The sequence below is a fragment of the Heloderma suspectum genome, chromosome 4 (assembly GCF_057233095.1).
Source record: "Heloderma suspectum isolate Gila_16-S chromosome 4, 16-S_ref, whole genome shotgun sequence".
NCBI lineage: Eukaryota > Metazoa > Chordata > Lepidosauria > Squamata > Helodermatidae > Heloderma > Heloderma suspectum.
The window spans coordinates 34,175,125-34,195,787 of record NC_139461.1 but is presented as its reverse complement, the minus strand read 5'-3'; the positions used below and the strand labels follow the sequence as shown (position 1 = coordinate 34,195,787).

At 47.0% G+C, this 20,663-nt stretch overlaps 1 protein-coding gene across 5 annotated transcripts in view; it reads right to left on the bottom strand.

The window, feature by feature from the left end:
- SYBU (syntabulin) overlaps positions 1-20,314 on the bottom strand; it is a 59,100-nt gene extending 38,786 nt beyond the window's left edge. The window contains exons 1-2 of one of the 5 annotated variants that reach the window (XM_084847987.1): positions 20,138-20,314; positions 16,001-16,208 (exon numbers count right to left, since the gene is read on the bottom strand). In XM_084847987.1, the coding sequence (XP_084704113.1) occupies positions 16,001-16,208; positions 20,138-20,164 (235 nt within the window). In that variant the 5' untranslated portion in view covers positions 20,165-20,314. Of the gene's footprint in view, positions 1-138; positions 656-16,000; positions 16,209-20,137 lie in introns of those variants that run through there. The other 4 variants (XM_084847988.1, XM_084847990.1, XM_084847989.1 and 1 more) reach the window with 4 other exon arrangements.
- Positions 20,315-20,663: the final 349 nt, after the last annotated feature.

Genomic DNA, 20,663 nt, shown 5'->3' with positions numbered 1-20,663 from the left:
ATATAGTGAAGCTACAGACCGTTCTTCCTGTAGCTTCACAAAGAACCTGGGCACAAAAGGAAATCTTTCTTACTGCAAATGCAAGCTTAGCACACTTGCCAAGATCTCCATGTAAGAGCTTGTAATTTTTCTGCCTACCTCTTGTAGCCTCACCACAATTTGTCCTTCATGTCAGAAGTGGTGGCCTCATAAATCATGAAGAGCAGTTGGCTGGCTCAGACACTGACATTTGGAAGATTCTTGAAGACATGACCCATGCCCAGACTGCAGACTTAGCAACCATGCTGCAAGATCCAGCAACTTGTCAGGATTCCTTAGCAAAAAACCTGCTTATCGAAGTGGATTGTGACATTATGTGTAGAAGCTTCCACAGCAGATGTTAAGAGAAGCAATTACCAGATTGTGAAGTCCCAGCCTCAATCATGACTGGGATAGAGAGGAAATTTCCATGTCGTCCTTTGGTAACTGGAGATAACACTTCCCTCTGTGGGAAAAGCTGCCTGAGGCGACAGATGTAGTTCCATAGAAGATGTGAGAAGACAAGGAAAGGAAGGGACTTGGTGGCAGCAGCAAACCATGAGCTTTGTATGATCAGTCCCTACTTCCCCTCTGTTCACTTGATCGTAGCATGCTTTTTGAAATTTATTTTTGAGATACATTCCGTCAACTTTCTGCTTTCATGACTTGGCAGCACTTAATCTTGGATAGCACAGAATGTTTTCACTCCGCCTTTTTCGCAAGGCCGTCTGTTACAAACAGTTTCTAATACACGTCAGCTATAATTTGGCTGAGAACTCCGTCAGGAAGCATCTGAGTTAACCTCTTCACAGAACGAGCACTTCAAAATCCTCAAATGCCTGGGAATTAAGAATTTGCTGTTTTCTTCCCCTCCCCTTCACTCCCACCCAGCCATTGAAATTAATGTTTGTACAGATTCCAGGATTTCAAGTCAACAACTAAGATGGACCAGGGGGAACACTAGGAGTAAGGTTCAAGTCCCATCTTGGCTAAAGATTGACTGGGTAGCCCTAAATAACGCATTGGCTGGGTTCACACAACACACTAACCCACACTCAGTGGTTGAGCATGGGTTGTTGTTGGACCATGGGTTATCGTGTTGTCTGAATGCAGAACGTTTTCCGCAGGGTGGCTTATTAACCTTGCAGTGTCACTTGTTAGCCACCTTGAACAACCCAACAACAAGCCATGGGTTCTCAATGTGGCTTGTTCAAGAAAAAGAAGCTACACTGCATGGTTAACAAGCCACCCTGCACAAAACGTGCTGCATTCAAAGAACATGATAACCCACAGTACAATAACCACCCACGGTTCAACATCAACCCACACTTAACCACTGACTGTGGGTTAATGTGTTGTGTGAACCCAATCAGTCTCTCAATTTACCACCTAGTTCAACCTGGTGTCCTTCAGAGGTTTTGGACTACAACTCCCAGTATTCCTGATCATTGGCCATGCTGAATGGGGCTGATGGGAGCTGAAGTCCAAAACATTGGTCTTCTTTTAACTAGACCATGTGCGAAGCTGCATATTCCTCAAAATATGCTGCAAGAATGTATGGTCTAATAATTAAGTGGTTTTAATAGTGAATCATTATCTGTACAGCTATTTTAAGCTGTTATCCTATACACCATGGGAGGGGAACCTCCAGCTCATGGTGGTTCCCCATCCAACCTGTGGAGCCGTCATGGATTTATCCAGGGGGCAGGGACTGGAGAATTCTCACTGTTATCTCCACACAGATTGGAGATAACAGTGGGGCATGCAGGCATGGGACTCGCCTGTGTGGCATCTTCCCCAGGGCGGTCAAAGCACCTCTAGCTGACTACTCAGTTGGGGTGGCTTTAGGGATGTAAGAATTGTGTAAAATCTGTTCCATCTGTTTTTCACAGAGTGTCAGGTGCCTTTCTTTCCGTTGTCTGCCCATCACCGGATTTTTTGTTTCTGAATTTGCGCAAATGTGCGTGTGTGAAAATGCACAAATTCCCCCCAAATGCACATTTTCATGCTTTAGCCTATGGGGAAAATGCACATTTGGGGGCATTTTTAAATTTTTTTGCATATTTTTCTATGACAAAACTTGTGCAAAATTTGAGAAAGTTAAAAAAAAAACAAAACTACGGTTCATAAGACAGCGGAATCAGCCAGGCAGGGGGAAAACCAGTCCGCTGCAGAATCTGCGGGTCAGATTCATGGACTCATTTGGTTCTGTTGGGATTTTGCCGACATCCCTAGGTGGCTTTGCTCGCACAGTGTCCTCTCCAAGATGGAAGGCACCATGCAGGTGAAGTGTGTTCTGGGTTGAGTTGGTAGCTGGAGCGCTCCTCCAGCCTCCAACTCAGACAGGGTGGCTTCATTGCACTCTGGAATCCCCCAATGGGGAAAGACAGTGCACAGCAAAACAACAGCCCAGATGACACAGCACCCACCCAGCACATTCAAATGATGTCGGGGGTGTGGCCCTGCCCCCCTGATGCCAGGGGCGGGGTCACAGTGCCTGATGTCAGTCAGGCTATGGAGAACTGGGTGGGGGTCATCTGGCCCCCCTCCCAAATTCAGTTGCCCACCTCTGCTCTACACACTTACTTGGGACTATTGAACTCAAGGGGGATTACTTCTGAGATGATATTGCTGTTTTGACCACATCTGTTTTTATTATGTGAGTGTTATTGTTGTACGCTGACTGAAAGGCAGCCAAGAAATATTTGAAATGAATGAATGAATAATTAAATTGTATAAGATTGCACTGCTATTCGGTAAAGTACATTCACAAGCTCACTAAACCAGATCATCGAGACTGAGAACAACTTACTCAAGGCTGTAGGCCTTTCAGCTATACACAGTATTTCAATGTATAACTGAAACGAGGCTTCAGCCCAGATATACCCTGGCATCCCAATCCAGATCTGCATGTCTGAGTGTAACATATAAAGCAACTGAATATACAGAGGTAATGTGGTATAGTGGTAGACAATAGCATAACCACTGCTCAGTCACTGGGGTCATCAGAGGATATGCTCCTGGTGGTTCCACATGGACTTACGGCCCGATTGGAGTCCACCCAGAGAAGAGCCTTCAGTGTGGTGGCCCCCTTCCTTTGGAACTCCCTGCCCCAGGAGATCAGGCAGACACCAACACTGTGTTGTTTTTGATGCCTCCTGAAAACAGTTCTATTCCAGGAAGCATTCTTTTTTGTTGGCATTCTGTTTTTAAAAAGAAAAAAAATGTTTTAATCTTTTTATCAATTTATTTCTTACAATTCACCACTCCAGAATCAGTTTTAGATGTGGAGCGGTATACAAATGTTGTAAGTAAATAAATACAAAAAACATTAGAAGGTTTAAAACAGAATAAAGCTAGAGTAAGAATCACAGGAAAAGCCAGCAGCAGTGCCAGGATTTTAAAACACAGTAGTGTGTTTAAAAACAAAAACAAAACCTGAAAGATTATCACTGCATTCCTCTTGAACACTACTGTAAAGAAATTGAAGAGAATGAAGACCAACTTCCTTCTCCAATAACATTGCCCAGGAAAAACAGAAACCTTAGGACACTGGAAACTTAAATTGGGTTTATACCTGTTTAATTGCCAGGGCTTCTTCCTAAGAATCTCACGAATCGTTGTTTGGTGAAGGTGTCGAAAATGATCTATTAAAGCACTGGGAGGCAGCCAGGGAGAGAAGCAGCTTGGGATCTACAACTAGATTGCTGGAAGAATTCCATTAGCAAGGATTTCTGACTCCCTCTTTAAAAAAAGAAAAGATGACAACCACAAAATGGCTTCCCCTGCTCTTTTCTAAAATAGAATCTCTGATCTGTAGTGAATCAAATGTAAATTTGTCCTTGCAGATGCAAGTCATCTCAGTATATTTCTCAAGAGGTATACTAGTAGGTAACTGACTCTGCCCTGAGTCGCCATTTTGCACCTGGCTCCCTTTGACAGATATTAGGGTTCTAGCAGTGGAGGCTGGTGGCTCCGATGTCAGGGGGCTGTGAATCCATTCTGGGTTTCAGTCAGAACCAGCCAGAACCCTAAAGTAGGTGCTGAACCCTACCCCAAAATAGGGTCAGCCCCTTGGATAGCTGCTTTAGAGTACTGGCTGGTTCTAACTGAAACTCAGAATGGATTCACAATCCCACCGAAATCTTAGCCACCAGCCCCCACTGGGTTCTAGTAAACAAAGTAGATCTCACAAGCCTGCAGTCTGCTCACACTTTAGATATCCCAAGCTTTCTATCCCTAGTCCTCGTGGTTTTCCTGGTAGGGTGGCCCAGGTGAAAAGAGGACGGGGCTCCTGCACCTTTAATAGTTGTATAAAAGGGAATTTCAGCAGGCATATGGCAAGCACAACATTTGCACAACTATTAAAGGTGCAGGAGCCCCATCCTCTTTTTCAACTGGTTCGCCTTATTTCCTGGAGAGAGAAAATGCCTCATAAACTGCAGTCCTCCTTACCTGGGAGTAACCCCTACTGAACACAGTGGAGCTTACTTCTGAGTAGACATGTCTTAGACTTGCACAGTCAGGGTGCAATGCTATGCATGTTCAGACAGAAAGAAGTCCTACAATTCCCAGCATGCCCCAGCCAGCGTTCTTCTGTCTAAACATGCATAGCATGCACCCTTAGTCTGTGATGAAGATCTATCCCCAGCCCCTTATTTTATTGATTTATTTCATTTCTATACTGCCCAATAGCCAAAGCTCTCTGAGCAGCTCACAAAAATTAAAACCAAAGAGCACACAATAAAATGATATAAAATATTTGTTGTCATTCAGCCGTGTCCGACTCTTCGTGACCCCATGGACCATAGCACACCAGGCCTTCCTGTCCTGCGCTCTCTTCCGAAGCGTGCTCATGTTCATATTCATTGCATCGGTGTATAACAATACAACCAGAATAAAACCTAGCAACAATGCAGGGATTTAAAATACAGATTCAAAACAGCAAAGCGAAAAGTCTAGAAAGCTAAAATGCTAAAATGCCTGGGAAAATAACCTGGAGCTGGAAAGAATACAATGTGGGTACCAGGCAAATCTCACTAGGGATCTCATTCCACAGCCAGGGTGCCACAGCAGAAAAGGCCCTCCTCCAAGTAGCCACCCGTCTCACTTCCTTTGGCAGGGGCTCACGGAGAAGGGCCGCTGAGGATGATCTTAGGGTCTGGGCAGGCACATATGAGAGGAGGCGATCCTTCAGATAACCTGGCCCCAAGCTGTTAAGGGCTTTGAATGTTAATACGAGCACTTTGAATCGGGCCTGGAAATGGACTGGCAGCCAGTGCAGCTGGAAAAGTACTGGCGTAATAAGAGCTCGCTGGCCAGTCCCTGTTAACAATCTTGCTGCCCTGTTTTGGACCAGCTGAAGTTTCCGGACCGTTTCCAAAGGCAGCCCCACGTATAACGCATTGCAGTAATCCAGACGAGAAGTTATCAGAGCATGGATAACTGCAGCTAGGCCATCACTGTCCAGACAAGGGCGCAGTTGGTATGCCAGGCCCTTGGTGCTCACTTCTAATGTGAAAGTGTGTTAGCTTGTTTTTAGTTCTGCAGGATTTTGCAAGCTTTCAACAGCACAAAAGCATGCTTTGAGAAGATTTACGTTTAAGAAGAAATAATAATGTGTTTCTTTGGGGCTGGATCTGGTTATTAAAACTTTGTACTGAGTCCTGCATACACAACGCATGTTTAATGAACTGAAAGGAAGGAGGCAAGGTGAGGGATGCTCCATTCAGTGTGGTGATTGATGTACAAAGCAGGTGAAGGCAAAAGGGCTGGTCAGCTGGCTCAGCTTCTCAAGCAGGTGTGTGGGGCATCGACAGGAGGACACTCACTCAGTAGGAGAGCTCAGGGTACTCTAAGGGGTTTATCACACAGACCCTTTATCCTGCTATTGAGATGGCGCTCTCTTGGAAGTTTGTGGGCTCTTTACACGACACAGTTAACATCCAAAACACCTTCAAAACAAAATTTCCCCCAGGGGATAAGGGGGGCGTGTGGAAATGCTGCAGACCTCATCTTAATCTCAGCGTAAATAAACCTTGTACGACAGAAATGGCACAAATCTCCGGTGTCCTCCTTCTCAGGAAACTTGAAGTCTGAGTAAGTGCTGGAGCCCTTGAAACATCTCACTGCTCAGAAGTGGATTGCATGCATGTCACTTTGGGCTGGTTTGCATGATCACTGCAGCCCACCATTTTGGATATTCAGCCCCTGGAGGGGGGGTGCCATGGTGTGTCGTGTTGTCCAAAGCCAGGTGACAGGGGTTGTTTCAAGGTTAAACAGCCCTCACATAACCCTACAACAGACCACGGGCTATGTGAGGGTTGTTTAACCCTCAACAACCCCTGCTGCCTGGGTTCAGACAACACAAGCCGTGCCTTAAATAGGCAACCTGGTACCCGTAACTACCACAGCTTGTCATGGCTTAAATAAGCCATGGCGGGCTGCAGTGATCATGCAAACCAGATCAATATCTTCAGTCTGAAACAAATCCCACTGAGCTCGATGAGGCTTACTCGTGACTAAGTATTCGCAGCATTGCAACCTAGTACAACCCTAGGCATGTCTCCTCGGAAGTAACTCCCGGTGAGTTCAATGAGACTTAATCCCAGGTAAGTGTGTATAGGGCAGCAGCTCTGTTTGGCCTGTATCCAAATGCTTCCTGTGAATAACAACAACAACAACAAATCGAAGAAGTGCTTTTTTGCCTCCATAGGAATTAGTTGACAAAAGAATTCCTGGAGGAGAAGCTTAACAACAGCTATTAGCAAGGTTGTTCCCACCAGAGTGAGGTGGCAGGTGAAGACAGCTGTTTTGAGTGTCCTGAAACAACGAACCGTTATTTATTTAATTTATTATTATTGTAATTTTACTGCCAGGCAAGGGGACAGGGGCTTGTACTTCAGATGCCAAAATGTTTTGACTAGCCTTGGGTACTATGCACCTTCACTTTGAGGGCAGGGTGGCATTTACTGCTCTGCTGCAGGCAGTAAAATGCCTTGGGCTGGCCCTGGCTATTAGCCATGGCAACTAAATCAAACCTCCATGTTCAGAAGCAGTATCCTTCTGGTTGGAACAAACAAGCGAGAGGGCTCCCACTAATGACATACAGCAGCCCTCTCCAATTTGTTGCACTCCAGATGTTCTGACTTCTAATTCCCATCATCCCCGTCCATTGGCCACACTGGCTGGGGCTGATGGGAGTTGTAGTCCAGAACATCTGAAGGGAACCAGGTTGGGGAAGGCTGGTGTACAGGCTTGTGGTCTAAAAACTTCAGCACCTTTTTTTCAGGTGGAGATAATACAAAGCTTTGAATCATTTTCATATAATCACTATCAATATATTCTCATATTCAAGGAGCCTTGTTAAATGAGAAAGCACAACATTATTAAGCTGTTTGTCTTTCTTTTTTAAAAACAACAACAAGAAATCAAGACTATGCATTTATACTTCCGTTTTTATACTGGCCTTTTCTGGCTGGGCAATTTTTAACACCTACTCTGATTCCCAGGCAAGGATAATTTACTGGACCATGGCAGGATGTGGGGTGTGTCAGCTGCCTTTCCTCATTCAGGATGTATGGCTTAGAAACCCTGCATGCAGCATGGCTCATCAGATGCATTGTTTGTAGTAAGAATTGAAATCGGCGTATTTTGGTCATGTGTGGAGGGGCAAGCCTTGTTTGTTACGCATACCCACCCTCACTGCTTTTCAAAACAGATCTGCCACATCACCCAAGAGCTACACCCCTTGACAACACAGTCTGTGCCAACTTTAATCAACCTGGTGCCTTTCAGGGGTGGAGCATCTCCCCTATGAGGGAAGGTTACAACAGCTAGGATTGTTTAGCTTGGAAAAAAGGGGGGTAAGGGGAGACATGATAGAGGTGCACAAAATTATGCATGGGGTGGAGAATGTGGATAGGGAGACATTTTTCTCCCTGTCTCAAACTGCTAGAACTCAATGGGGTCATCCCCTGAAGCTGATTGGTGGGAGATTCAGGACAGGTAAAAGGAAGTACTTCTTCACACAGCACGTAGTTAAACTATGGAACTCGCTACCACAGGATGTAGTGATGGCCACCAATTTGGATGGCTTGAAAAGGGGCCTGGACAAAGTCATGGAGGAGAGGGCTATCAACGGCTACTAGTGCTGATGGCTATATGCTACCTCCCAGATCAGAGGAAGTATGCCAATGTACACCAGTTACTGGGGAACATGGGCGGGAAGGTGCTGTTGCACTCATGTCCTGCTCGTGGGTTTCCTGTGTGCAGTCTGATCCAGCAGGGCTCTTCTTCTGTTCTTAGATGTGTTGGATTCTGCAACTCCCACTGGCCAAGGGAACATTGCTCTGCAGATAAGTTAAGGAAGCAGATTATGGCAACAGAAAGCAGTCTAGTAGCAGGTGCTGGGGGCTTCATCTGCCTACAGCAGCACCTGAGGCTATCACACTAGGCTATGGCATTTGCTTCTCTGCAGTGGTTCAAGCCTCCTGCTGATGACCGCCATAGCTCGGAGGAAGGGACCATAGCATGGTTTGCATACAGAGGGCCTCGGATGCAATCTCTGGCATCTCCACTTAGAGGAGAAAGGATTGGAAAGCAGAAGATGCAGAAGACTTGCAAAAGCCGCTGCCAGTTGGGGTAAGCCAGCTTTCCCCACCCTGGTGCCTTCCATATGTTTTGGACTACAACTCCCAGCATTCCTGACCATCTGCTATGCTGGCTGGTGCTGATGGGGGTTGAAGTTCACAATCCTGGGCTTGACAGACAAAATAGTCCAACCTGGTATGAGACAACTTCCAGCGTTCTGTGCTTTGCTTCTCTAATGGGACAGGGCAAAACTACAGATATTTCTGGCTTTCTGTGGAGTTTGTTGCATTCCTGCTAAATCAGAAAAAATCTAAATTTTTTAAATTTAAATCAGACTCCTCCATGGGCTACCATGTCATTTTCCAAAGTACTTCCAGGCAAAATTTGCATCCTGCCAACATATTCTGTTGGCGACCTTCCCCTCTGCCTTGTTTGCTGCCTTGGAGCCACTTCATGACATATCTCCTACCACAGTATCAACTGTGTCAAAGTAATATGTGCACGCACACCCATTTGTATGAACATCATCACATCTGCCAGATGCATGTGTGCGTGTGTATATTTTGCTACCAATCAGTTCTTTCCATTATGGGTACATTCAGGGCTTCTCCACGCAGAGGCCTTTTATCCCGCAATTCTACTGGGGCTTCTGTTTCTGGATTCTTTGTGGGATTAAGATTGGTCCTGTACATGCCCTTCCCTTTTCCTCCCCCTTTCCCCCCCTTTATCTGTGAGTTCTATATGTTTCATTATACAGCCGCTAGTTGGTGCTGTTGTTATAGCACCACTACCTTTTTACATGGACAAATTCAAACGGATTATTTCTATTACCTCATTCTTTCCGTTTCAAATCAAGCTGCGGAAATGATTGAAAACCACAGGAGAAGCGCTGGAGGTTGACAACGGCATGTAAAGGACCTGCAAACTTCCATGAGTAACCAGTTTCAATCACAGGATAAAAGCCCCATGTGGAGAAGCCCTAAATGAAGTAGAGGGGTGTGTGTGTGTGTGTTCATCAGACACAATGAAGTACATACAGGGTATCAGTGCCAAATCCAGGTTTTTGAGGGCCCTTGGCCAAGTCCCCCTCAATGGGCCCCCTCCCTCACTTGGTCTAACCTTCTCACTTCTACTATCACCAGCTGCTATTGCTCCCCCCCCCCCTCTCATCACTGGTACCACTTGCTTGCTTGACAGGCAGTGACAGTGAGCAAGCAACCAGATAGCGGCATCTGAATCCTTCTCACCACCACCACAGCGGCATCTGCATCCTTCTCACCACCACCACAGTGGCATCTGCATCCTTCTCACCACCACCACAATTATCTGGGCCAGAGCAAGAGGCAGGTGAACAAGCAGGTTACAATGGCGAGGAGGAGGCTCAAGTCCAGGGGGTTCTTCTCAGTGGGCCACTCCTGGGGTGGAGTGGCAGATGCCCAACCATACCTACCCTTGATGCCAGCCCTGCAGGATATACACAGAATTTTCTACGTGGAATTATACCCATCAATGAAGTCTACAATTTGTGAAACAGTTTGTGCCTGAGCAGTGCATTCAGCAAACAATACACTGCTGAATATTTATTTTACCGACTCCTATTTTGACAGGTTTGCAAGGTAAGAAGCAAAGGGCTCTGATTGAGATATATAGATATCAGGTGCTGGACATTTTAAGATAAAGCATATGCCCTTTAGGGTGCAATCCTATACATGGCTGGCTGGGGAATGCTGGGAGTTGTACGACCTTTTCTGTCTAAACACGCATAGGATTGCGCCCTTAATGTCTTGTTGTTTTGCAGGCAGATATCACGGCTTAACTTCTCCTGAGTATTTGGGAGACCCGTTTTTGTTTGTTTTAGAACTGCTGGACAGAGAGACCCTTAAAGGCTGGATAGCAGACACTTGTTAAAAGTGCACATTCTTTTCCTCATTGACAAGGTAAATCTGGCACACGCAGGAGTTGCTCCAAAGCAGCAGTGTGGCTTATGAGGAAAACAGACCTGATGTGGGGAAATACTCTGAGGCAAACGAGCCAGCCTTGATGTTGCTGGGAGAATGTTTTTCTCAGCTTGACACCTGAATCCTGCAGCTGAAATCCAAACCAAAGGATGAAGCCAGGAGGGAGAGTGTGGGAGGGTGCCCGTTTCAATGTCAGATGACAGACAGCACACACCAAAGCATTTGTTTCGTTTTATCAAAGGCTGGCACCCAGCTGGAAGTTTTATATCGAACCACGTTAATGAGCTCCACATGCGATTGCCAGAAGAAATGTACATTTTGAAGTGTTGCTCCACTCAGAAATAATTGCACAGAAGAAATAATGTTATTAGAACATCTCATGGCAACTTTTGCAGCTCAATAATTGCACAGAAGAAATAATCTTATTAGAACATCTCATGGCAACTTTTGCAGTTCAATAGGACTTGCTCCCAACAGGACTTACTCCTGAGAAATTGCAAGTGCAACCCTAGACATTTCATGATCACAGTATTATTGAGGACAGCACCTACAGATGGATTAATCCGAAGTCCTGTCATTGCAACACATTTGCAGCATGTTTATGCAACATGCATAAATCCTCCACAGCGGGCTTATGTGGAATCCTGCACTGTCTGGACTATTATAGGCAGCATTATGTGGAAATAAGGGAGCATAGTATCACAGCTTCATACATTACATTGTGCAACCCCCACAGACTACATCTTAACATGTTCACGGACTGAGCTGCACAGGCACACCGTATTATTACCATTCTTTTTTAGTCTTTAGACTGCACATTACCTATGAGGTCACCTGGTGGGGATGAGAAATAAAGACTTGCCAAGGCACACATACAATTACAGAGCTCAGCTGTATCATTTTCTAAAAGAAGAAGGGCCAGGAAGCCATACCCTCTGACCAAGGCTGGCCTAACAATAGAGGCACACGATACAACAGTTTGGGGTGCCAGCTTCAGCTATGCAAATGCTGAGGACAAAAACTACTACTTTGTTTTTGGGAGAAGCGCACAAAGGCAGCTCAAGGGTTTATTTGCCAGGGGAATATCTCCTACGCTCCAGGGGATGCATGGAGTTAATCCGGACTAATAAATCCGGATTATTTATCCGGATTAGTGGGGGGCACTACTTAGTCCAAATTAAGTGGTGTGAAGATCGGTTGTGTGATAGTTAAGTCACTGGACTTCAATGAGAAAGTAAGGAAATCACAGGTGCTCAAGTGATGATGTGAAGTGCTATTGTTAAGATCAAACATGGGATGGTAGGAGCAACATTTGTAGGGCAGTAAACACACACTAGGCCAGCCTTGCTTCTATACTGGAAGCTCTGTCCCCAATTTCAGATGTGTAGGGGCAGCGGTAAGACTGCTGGATTGGGGAGACCTGGGTTCAAGTCCCCACTCAGCCATGAAGCTCACTGGGTGTCCTTGGGCCAGGCACTTTCTCTGAGCCCAACCTACCTCATGGGGTTGTTGTTGTGAGGGTAAAATGGGGAAAGAGAACCATGAACTCCTTAGATGACAGGTGGGATAAAAGCAAGTAGAGCCAGAAAGTTGCTCTGCACATGCTCAGAGGTACGTTTTGCTACATGTTTGCGGCCTGAGCCTTGGCATTCAATTAAGCCCTGGAGCTCAGCCAGAGGTTAAGTACTCCTCCCTCAGTACGAGCATCTTCCTGCTATTGTTGAGTGGTTTTGCTTTCCCCTCTGTTCCCTTCCAGACTGACAGCCTCCGTTTTGTATTCCCAAAGGGCTGCAGCCGGCTTCTTTTCTGCACGAGGCTTGCCCAAGACAGCATAAGCCCACTCTTCTAGACAAAATCACTGTATCAAAGTCAAACCTATCTATTCACACACATAGAGACTGTTGAAGCCATACAGAATATAAGTGAACAACACTGATTTCCCTCCATTTTTGCAGCATCATATGTCTGTCTATATACTATTTTGGATGGCCAGTTTTGTTTTGTTATTTTAATTTCAGATGTTTCGGCCAGACATCCCTAACCTTCTGCCCTCCAGATGTGTTGGGCTACAACACCCAGCATGGCTTGCTGGGGGATGCTGGGAGCTGTAGCCCAACACATCTGGAGGGTACTAGGTTGGGGAAGGCTGATATAGCCCTTTGGCTATAAGTGGTAAATCTCATGTTTATAATGATATTATTACAGCTGTCCTTCATTCCTGCTGAGCAACTGTAAATTTCTGATATAATTATGCACATGCCCAACACTGTATCTTACTCAAAAGCCAGATGCTTCTGGGAAACAATGACTACTTACAGAAGTAAGGAAGACCTACAGCCCTATCTTTACCCCTCTTTTCAATGGAGTGCACTGGAGAAGCAGAACTTCTATACTGTAGTACTGTACTTCCAGTACACTTCTGCACTGGAATATAGAAGGATAGATGTGACTTGCCCCACACAAGTGGGTAAACTCTATGAGTAAGGGAGACATTTCGTTGAGCAATCTTGCTAATCCAGCCCTACTCCTCTCCAGCTGTGAAAACCTTCATAGGGCCAGAATGGGCACTGTTTTCCTTATGGCAATAGGTGGTCTGTGTGGGACTTAAGAAAATAAGAACAGCCCTGTGGGCTCAGACTAAGGGCCCATCTAGTCCAGCATTTTGTTCACACAGTGGCCAACCAACCGTTGACCAGGAAACCACAAGCAGGACACAAGTGCAACAGCACCCTCCCACCCATGTTCCCCAGCAACTGGTGTACATAGGCATACCGCCTCTGGTACTGGAAGTAGCATATAGCCACCAGGACTAGTAGCCATTGATAGCCTTGTCCTCCAGAAATTTCTCCAACCACCTTTTAAAGTCAACCAAATTGGTGGCCATCACTACATCTTGAGGTAGCAAATTCCACAGTTTATACGCTGTGTGAAGAAGGACTTCCTTTTATCTGCCCTGAATCTCCCACCTTCATGGGATGACCCCAGTCTCTAGTATTTTGAGAGAGGGAGAAAAATGTCTCCCTATCCACATACACCTTTGTGACTGGCCCCACATCAGCATGCCTTCACGCTGTCATGTCGTATTTAATAGCTGCTCCTTCTTGCTAGGGATAACAGAGAATTTTAGTTCTGCAAAAGGAGAGCGGCTACAAACCTGTTAAGAATTCTCACCACCCTCAGCAAACTATTCCTCCCACAGTTCCTTGGTGAGGAAGTCATGATAGCTAAAGTGGTAGAAAAACGACGTGTGTCTGCAATGTATCTGACTAAGGAGTCACTTCTGCCTCTTTGTACATGGTCCTTTGGCGAGAACGTCTTCCAAATCATGTTTGTATGGAACGAGTGGATTGCATCCAATTGGAACCATACTTAGAGCAGACCCACTGAAATGAATGGACTTAAGTTAGACTAACATTGGAGGCAACCCATTGGATACAACCCAAACTACAGTGTGGTTGAGGGCAAATTTCCACTAGTCAAATTAGTATCCCAGCTTGCAATCCTGTGTGTATTTACCTGTGAGTAAGCACCACAGAACTCAGTGGAACTTACTTCTGAGTAGATGCATATAGGATTCTACTCTTGGGGTCAACCCTATACATCTTTAGACAGAAATATGTCCAGGCTGGCTGAGGGATGCTGGGAGTTGTAGGACTTATTTCTGTCCAAACGTGCATAGAATTGCACTCTTAATGTATTTGTTGGGAGAAAGGATTACTTTCATTTGCATACTGTAATTCCCACACTAAACACTGCTTGTACTCATTATTTTATTATTGACCCACCCATGGGGTATAGTAAATCAGTGGGAGGTTTGGTGTTGAAAATCAATGTCGTTACATGACCGATGTCTGTTGGGTCAATCCTTATTAATGAGGTAAGGACTATAAAAGCCTTTAGATTATCTTTTTTTTAAAAGCATGCCTCACATTTTATATGCTAACTTCACAGATCTACAAGCTCTCTAGCTTTTCCTGAGCAAACCTCACCCTTTAAGACTGTCAGAGTGTGTAAACCTCAGCTCTATTAAAACAGGCGTGCCAATTTTTCATGCGGTGCTTAAAATAAACACTTAGTAATCCAAACACTAACATCTGAGTTCAGTCAGCGATACATGTTTAATACGTTCAGCATTGAATTTCATCACCAATGACTATCTTTTTCTCTAAGTTGCTCTATATGTACCCAAGCAAATTGGTATGTGGAAAAATACAGCAATGTACATGTATTGCCTATAGGAAACAGATTTCTGATAGAGTGATTGCTATCACTCAGCAAACAGAATGATTTCTCACAGGTTTCGGCTAGTTTATTTGTTAACCATGAACCCGCTTGGGAAGTTATTCCATTTACTCGGGTAAAAAAGGCAGCATTTTTTTCTCCCTCTCTCATAACACCAGAACCCATGGTCATCCCATGAAGCTGATTGGTGGGAGATTCAGGGCAGATAAGAGGAAGTACTTCTTCACACAGCGCATAGCTAAATTATGGAATTCGCTACCACAAGATGTAGTGATGACCGCCAATTTGGATGACTTTAAAAGGGGGTTAGACAAATTCCTGGAAGAGAAGGCTATAAATGGCTACTAGTCCTGATGGCTATATATTACAGTATCAGAGGCAGTATGGTTATGTACACCAGTTGCTGGAGAACATGGGCAAGAGGATGCTGTTGCACTCATCTCCTGCTTGTGGGCTTCCTATAGACATCTGGTTGGCCACTGTGGGAACAGAGCCCTGGACTCGACAGACCTTTGGTCTGATCCAGCACTGAGTCGAGTCCTGCTCCAGAGGGCAGAACTAGAAGCAAAGGGTAGAAATTGCAGAGAAGCAGATTTCGGCTAAACATGAGGATAAGCTTCCTAATGAGTGGTTTGGAATTGGAACACACAGCCCCAGGGGGTGACTGTCCTCCTCCGGAGGTATTTAAGCAAAGCGTCGAAGGTCATCTGTCAGAGATGCTGTAGTTGCATCCTTCATTGTAGATCCTGCACTGGGCAGAGAGCTGGACTAGACTGAAGGCTGGTCCTACCTTAAGACAGAGTGAGGCCACTACCTTATGCAGGAGATGCTGAGGGGTGGGCAGCAGTGACAGTCCCCTGGTTGTTCCTCCTAAGACTCCCCATTCCCCTGTTGGAGGATCGAGCTGTGTGTGCCACATGGCTTGTCCTGATCTCTTAAACTGGCCTGCTGCCCTCAGGTGTGGTGGAAGATGCTATCTCATCACCTGTATTAAAGTAGGATTCAGCTGGCGGCCCAGTCAGCTTCTGTAAGTGGAAGGGGCTCTATCTTGTCCTTTGCCTCAGGCATTAAATGTTCTTGGGCCAGCCCTGACTAGATGACCTCCAAGGTCCTTCCCAACACTATAATTCCATGAAAACAAAATCAGGCCTAAAAATCAACATTCTCATGGGGACACTTTCTTTGAGTACCTGAGCAAAAGCTGTTGCTGCTGATTGTCCTTGCAGACCCTCCAGAAGAGCCAAGGGGGTTGAATTCTCGGCTTTCCTCTTCAGAGAAGGGGGACTCAGATGCTGGGGACACTTTCTGGTGATGGATGTTCTGCTGGGGGAGATGAGGCCGGAGGACCAGGCGAGGGATACGGCTGCGGCAGATCTCCTTGTCCTGCATGTTGTGCTCCTTCCAAGGACAGCAAGGAAAGACGTCTCATTCCCACACCATGCCAAAGACCCAACTCAAAATGTGACGTTAGAAGAGTGGTTACCACCCAAAGGTGCTTCCACATGGATGGATCATTGCTAGCATTCCAGCTGTCAAGAGTGAACCATGTGGTTTGGCAGCAATGACTGGAATCCCATCCACCCCCTCTTGGGGCAGTTGGGAAAAACGGGAAGGCTGTAGCTCAGCGGCAGAACACATGCTTTGCATCCAGAAGGTTCCAGGTTCAATCTCCAGGGAGGGCTGAGAAAGACTCCTGCCTGAAACCCTGGAGAGCTGCTGCCAATGGCTGGGTTCATACAACACGCTCACTCAGTGGTTGAGTGTAGGGTGTTGTTGAACGGTGGGTTGGATGTTGAACCGTGGGTTGGATGTTGAACCGTGGGTTGATGTTGAACCGTGGGTTGATGTTGAACCATGGGTTGATGTTGAACTGTGGGTTGATGTTGAACCGTGGGTTATGTGTCGTCTGAATGCAGTGCGTTTTCCGCAGGGTGGCTTGTTAACCGTGCAGCATGGCTTGTTAGCCACCCTGAACAGCCCAGAAACAAACCATGGTTTCTCAAGGTGACTTGTTCAAGAAAAATAAGCCCCACTGCACGGTGCACTGAGTGTGGAGTAGAGTGTTGCATGAACCCAGTCAATCAGGGTAGATTATCCTGAAATGGACGAACCAACTGTCTGGCTCAGTATAAGGCAGCTTCCATCTTCCTAGGAGAGTGCTCACGGCACTGTTTAATAGACTGCAGTCCGCTTTCCCCTATATATATCCAGCCAACCATCAAAGGAGGCCTTACTGGTCATTCCGCGACCAACAGAACGTCGCCACGTCATATCTCAAAGGCAGGCCTCCTCAGTGGCGGTGCCCACCCTCTGGAAACCCTCCCTATTTAATTCGGGAGGCAGAAAATGTGGTACATATCAAACGCCTCCTGAAAACGCACTTGTTTGCCCAAGCTTTCTCTGGCTTGCAATTAATTGCTGCTCTGCCTTACTGTTGCCTTGTATTGTTTGCGTTAGAATTGGAATTGTTTTTAATAGTGCATTTTAAATGTGATTTTCAGTATTTATATGTGAACCACTTAGGGGTTTTATATATTAAGGGGCATGACTAATAAATACTTTTTAAAAAGTAAACAATAACATAATATGGAAGGCTGCCCATGCAGAAATGATGGGTTCATTTCACCCTTCAACCTGGCCTTCAGGTGACTGCAGGCCTAAAAATGTGAATGTGGCAACCCTGACAAACAAACATTATTATCTTTTCGGCGCCAGGTTAAGACCTATCTCTTTTCCCAGGCATTTGGCAGCACATGATGAGTTTTAATCGGTCCTGGATGTGTCTTTAGTTATGACTGATAGCTCAATGTTGTTTTCAGTTATATGTTGTTTGTGTATATTGTCTGTGTGCTTTTATGTGCTTTTTTGTAAATGGCTTTTAAACATTTTATATTGTATTTAACGTTTTAACTTCTGTAAACCGCCCAGAGAGCTTCAGCTGTGGGGAAGTATAGAAATGCAATAAATAAATAAAATAAAACAAAAATTAGTGTGACAAATGTGCTTTGCAAGCTTATTTATTTATTTATTTTATTCCATTTATATCCCGCCTTTTTTCCTCCAAAGAACCCAAGGTGGTGTACATAATCCTCCTCCTCTCCATTTTATCCTCACAACAACAACCCTGTGAGGTAGGTTGGGCTGAGAGTTTGGGACTGGCCCAGTATTACCCAGTGAGCTTCCATGGCCGAGCAGGGCCTAGAATCCGGACCTCCCAACTCCCAGTTCAACATTCTAACCACCACACCACACTGGCTCTTTGTATCATATAGGTCAGCCTTGCCCAACCTGGTGCCCTCCGTGTATTGGACTGCAACTCCCACCATCCCCAGCCATCATGCCCATTGATGGGGAATGATGGGAGTTGCAGTCCAACACAGCTGGAGGGCACCAAATTGGGAAGGCTGGTATAGGTTGACTTGTCAGGAAGCTGGGACTGGCTATAGCAATGGTCATAAGAAAAATTCCAAAATAGTGGATATCCATATAGTTGGCTTTTATTAGGTCAACTCAAAGTTCACAAAAAATGTGCAAGCTTTCAAGATATGCAGACCTCTTCATCAGGCTATGCATACATCCTGACTACAACATCCAGTCAACCTTTCCCCCTTCCTATTCCACGCCACCAACTTTCCGTTTGTAAAAGCTTGCCTGTTGAAGAGATCCAGAGATCTCGAAAGCTTGCACATTTTTGTGGTCTTTGCATTGTCATACTAAAGGTATTACACTATAGGCTGTTGAATACAGTTTACTCCGAGGTAGATCTACCAAAATGTGTGAAATGGCCCTTGGGGCTTATCCATGAATGTGTCTCCTCTACTGCATTTTAGCCCTTCTGCAATAGTCCTAGAGGCCACTGACCACCATTAAAAAAAACCACACACACAAAAACCTAGCACAATATCAAATCCATGCTTAATGGATGGAGGTTATCCTTGATCTCTTGGGGGGGGGGGAATCAATTTAGAGGTATACACCAGTGTTGGAGGGGGAGAATGTACAGGCATCAAAAATTAAACATGCTCGTTTCGCAAACTGGACATTTATGGATCCTGGGGAACAACGGGATAACCCTTAGCATTTACTGTGCTAAGATTGGATCAGCTGGAATGGCTCTTAAAGGCAATTATCACAGCCAGCATCGCCACCACCTGTATAGGCACTGCAGGCCCCCTCCCCTGCCCCCCAAGACTCAGCCACATGCACCACGGGCGGGCAGGCAATATCTACACAAACTGGGGGATCCTGATAAACCTTCCCAGCTTTGGGCTGACGTAATTTTTGAGCCTGAACTCCCTCCCCCTCCCCCTCCCCCTCCCCTCTAGAGAAAGATCTGCAGGAGCGGCAGAAATGATGTCAGACTCCTTCAGGGATGGAAGAGGGATGCTCTGCTGGATGATGCTGTTGCGGGGAAGGGGAGGGGATGAAACCTTTTGCTGGGGTGGGGGAGGAGAGGCACACCCACATATGGATTCCTGTCTGCCCCCTGGTCTCTGCCCCCCCCGTCTCTGCCCCCCCTCCCACAACTTCTCCCCCTTCCCTATGCAATTGCCACCTTGGAGAAATACACACGCCCTGAAACCCACATAGTATGTAATGACGTCACAGGATGGATTCAGCAAATTTGGCTCTCCCAGCTTCTGCTGCTTCCCTGGCCTCTTTTCTAGCCTTCCCGTTGTTTTTCTAGCTTTTTCCCCAGCTTCTCTCGCTGCTTTTGGATGGGCATTTTAAGGGCTGCGGAGGGAAGGAGGGAGGACATATTCTCATCACCACCTACCTCTGATGGCGGGGTGGGGGTGGTGGTGAGACAGACGTGTATCTCAGCTCCCCTTTGCCACAGCACAAACCCTAGCGCGAGGACACACGTTCACGTACACACCTTCACAAGCAGGCAAGCAGGCACGCATTCGATACGAGTAAAATCCAACACAAACCCTACTTAGAGGAGGCCCAGTAAAATGAATGGGACTTAAACTAGCCATGCCTAAGTAAATCCCACGCATATCAGTGAGTCTGCTCCGAGCAGGGCTCACGCTGGATTCTAACCCATGTGCTTGCTCCGCGGGTGTCGTATCTGGGGCATGATGCACACCGACAGGCGTCATGACATCGCCACAGACGCTACGCCAGCCTTCGCCCGCCCGGGGCCCTGCGGATGTGTTGGGCTAGCACTCCCATCGCCGCCAGCCAGTGCGGGCGATGGGAGCTGTAGTCCCGCACGCCTGGTGCCGCGCCGCCACCCCCATCCCGCGCCTCGCCCCCCGGCCAAGCCCACCCGAGCGTCGCCCCCTCCCCCTTGGTGCTTTCCCTGCATGGCCCCCGCTCACCTTGCCGCTTTCCTTGAGGGGCCCCATCCCGCCGCCTCGTCCCGGCCGAAGCAGCTGCCCGGGCTGCTGCGAAGGAGGGCGGGGGGCAGCGGAGCTCTCGCCGATGCCGATGCCGCAGCCGCTGCTGCTGCCGCCGCCCTCTGCTGGCGCTCAGCGGCCCCAGCCCAGCCCAGCCCCGCCCGGCCCGGCCCGGCCCGGCCCCGCCGCTCGCTCGCCCCGCCCTGGCACGTGGAGACGCCGCGGCCGCCGCTGCTGCCGGGTCGCGTGGGCTGCCCGGCTGTGCTGCGGGCGCCGCGGGCGGGCTGATCGGTTCGCTCGCCGCCGCGCTGCTTTTTTGACATATGCGTAAAGTTAAGAGCAGGGGCGCGCGGCGCGGATGGGACAGACGAGAGCTGGGGGGGGGGGGGCGCCAGCGCTCCCTCCCTCCCGCCCGGCGCCAAGCCGCCCAGTTGGGGAAACCGTACCGGACGGCTGTCCAGTGGAGGCTGGTGCCCATCGTGGCTGGTGGGGCAGAGGGCGGGGAGAT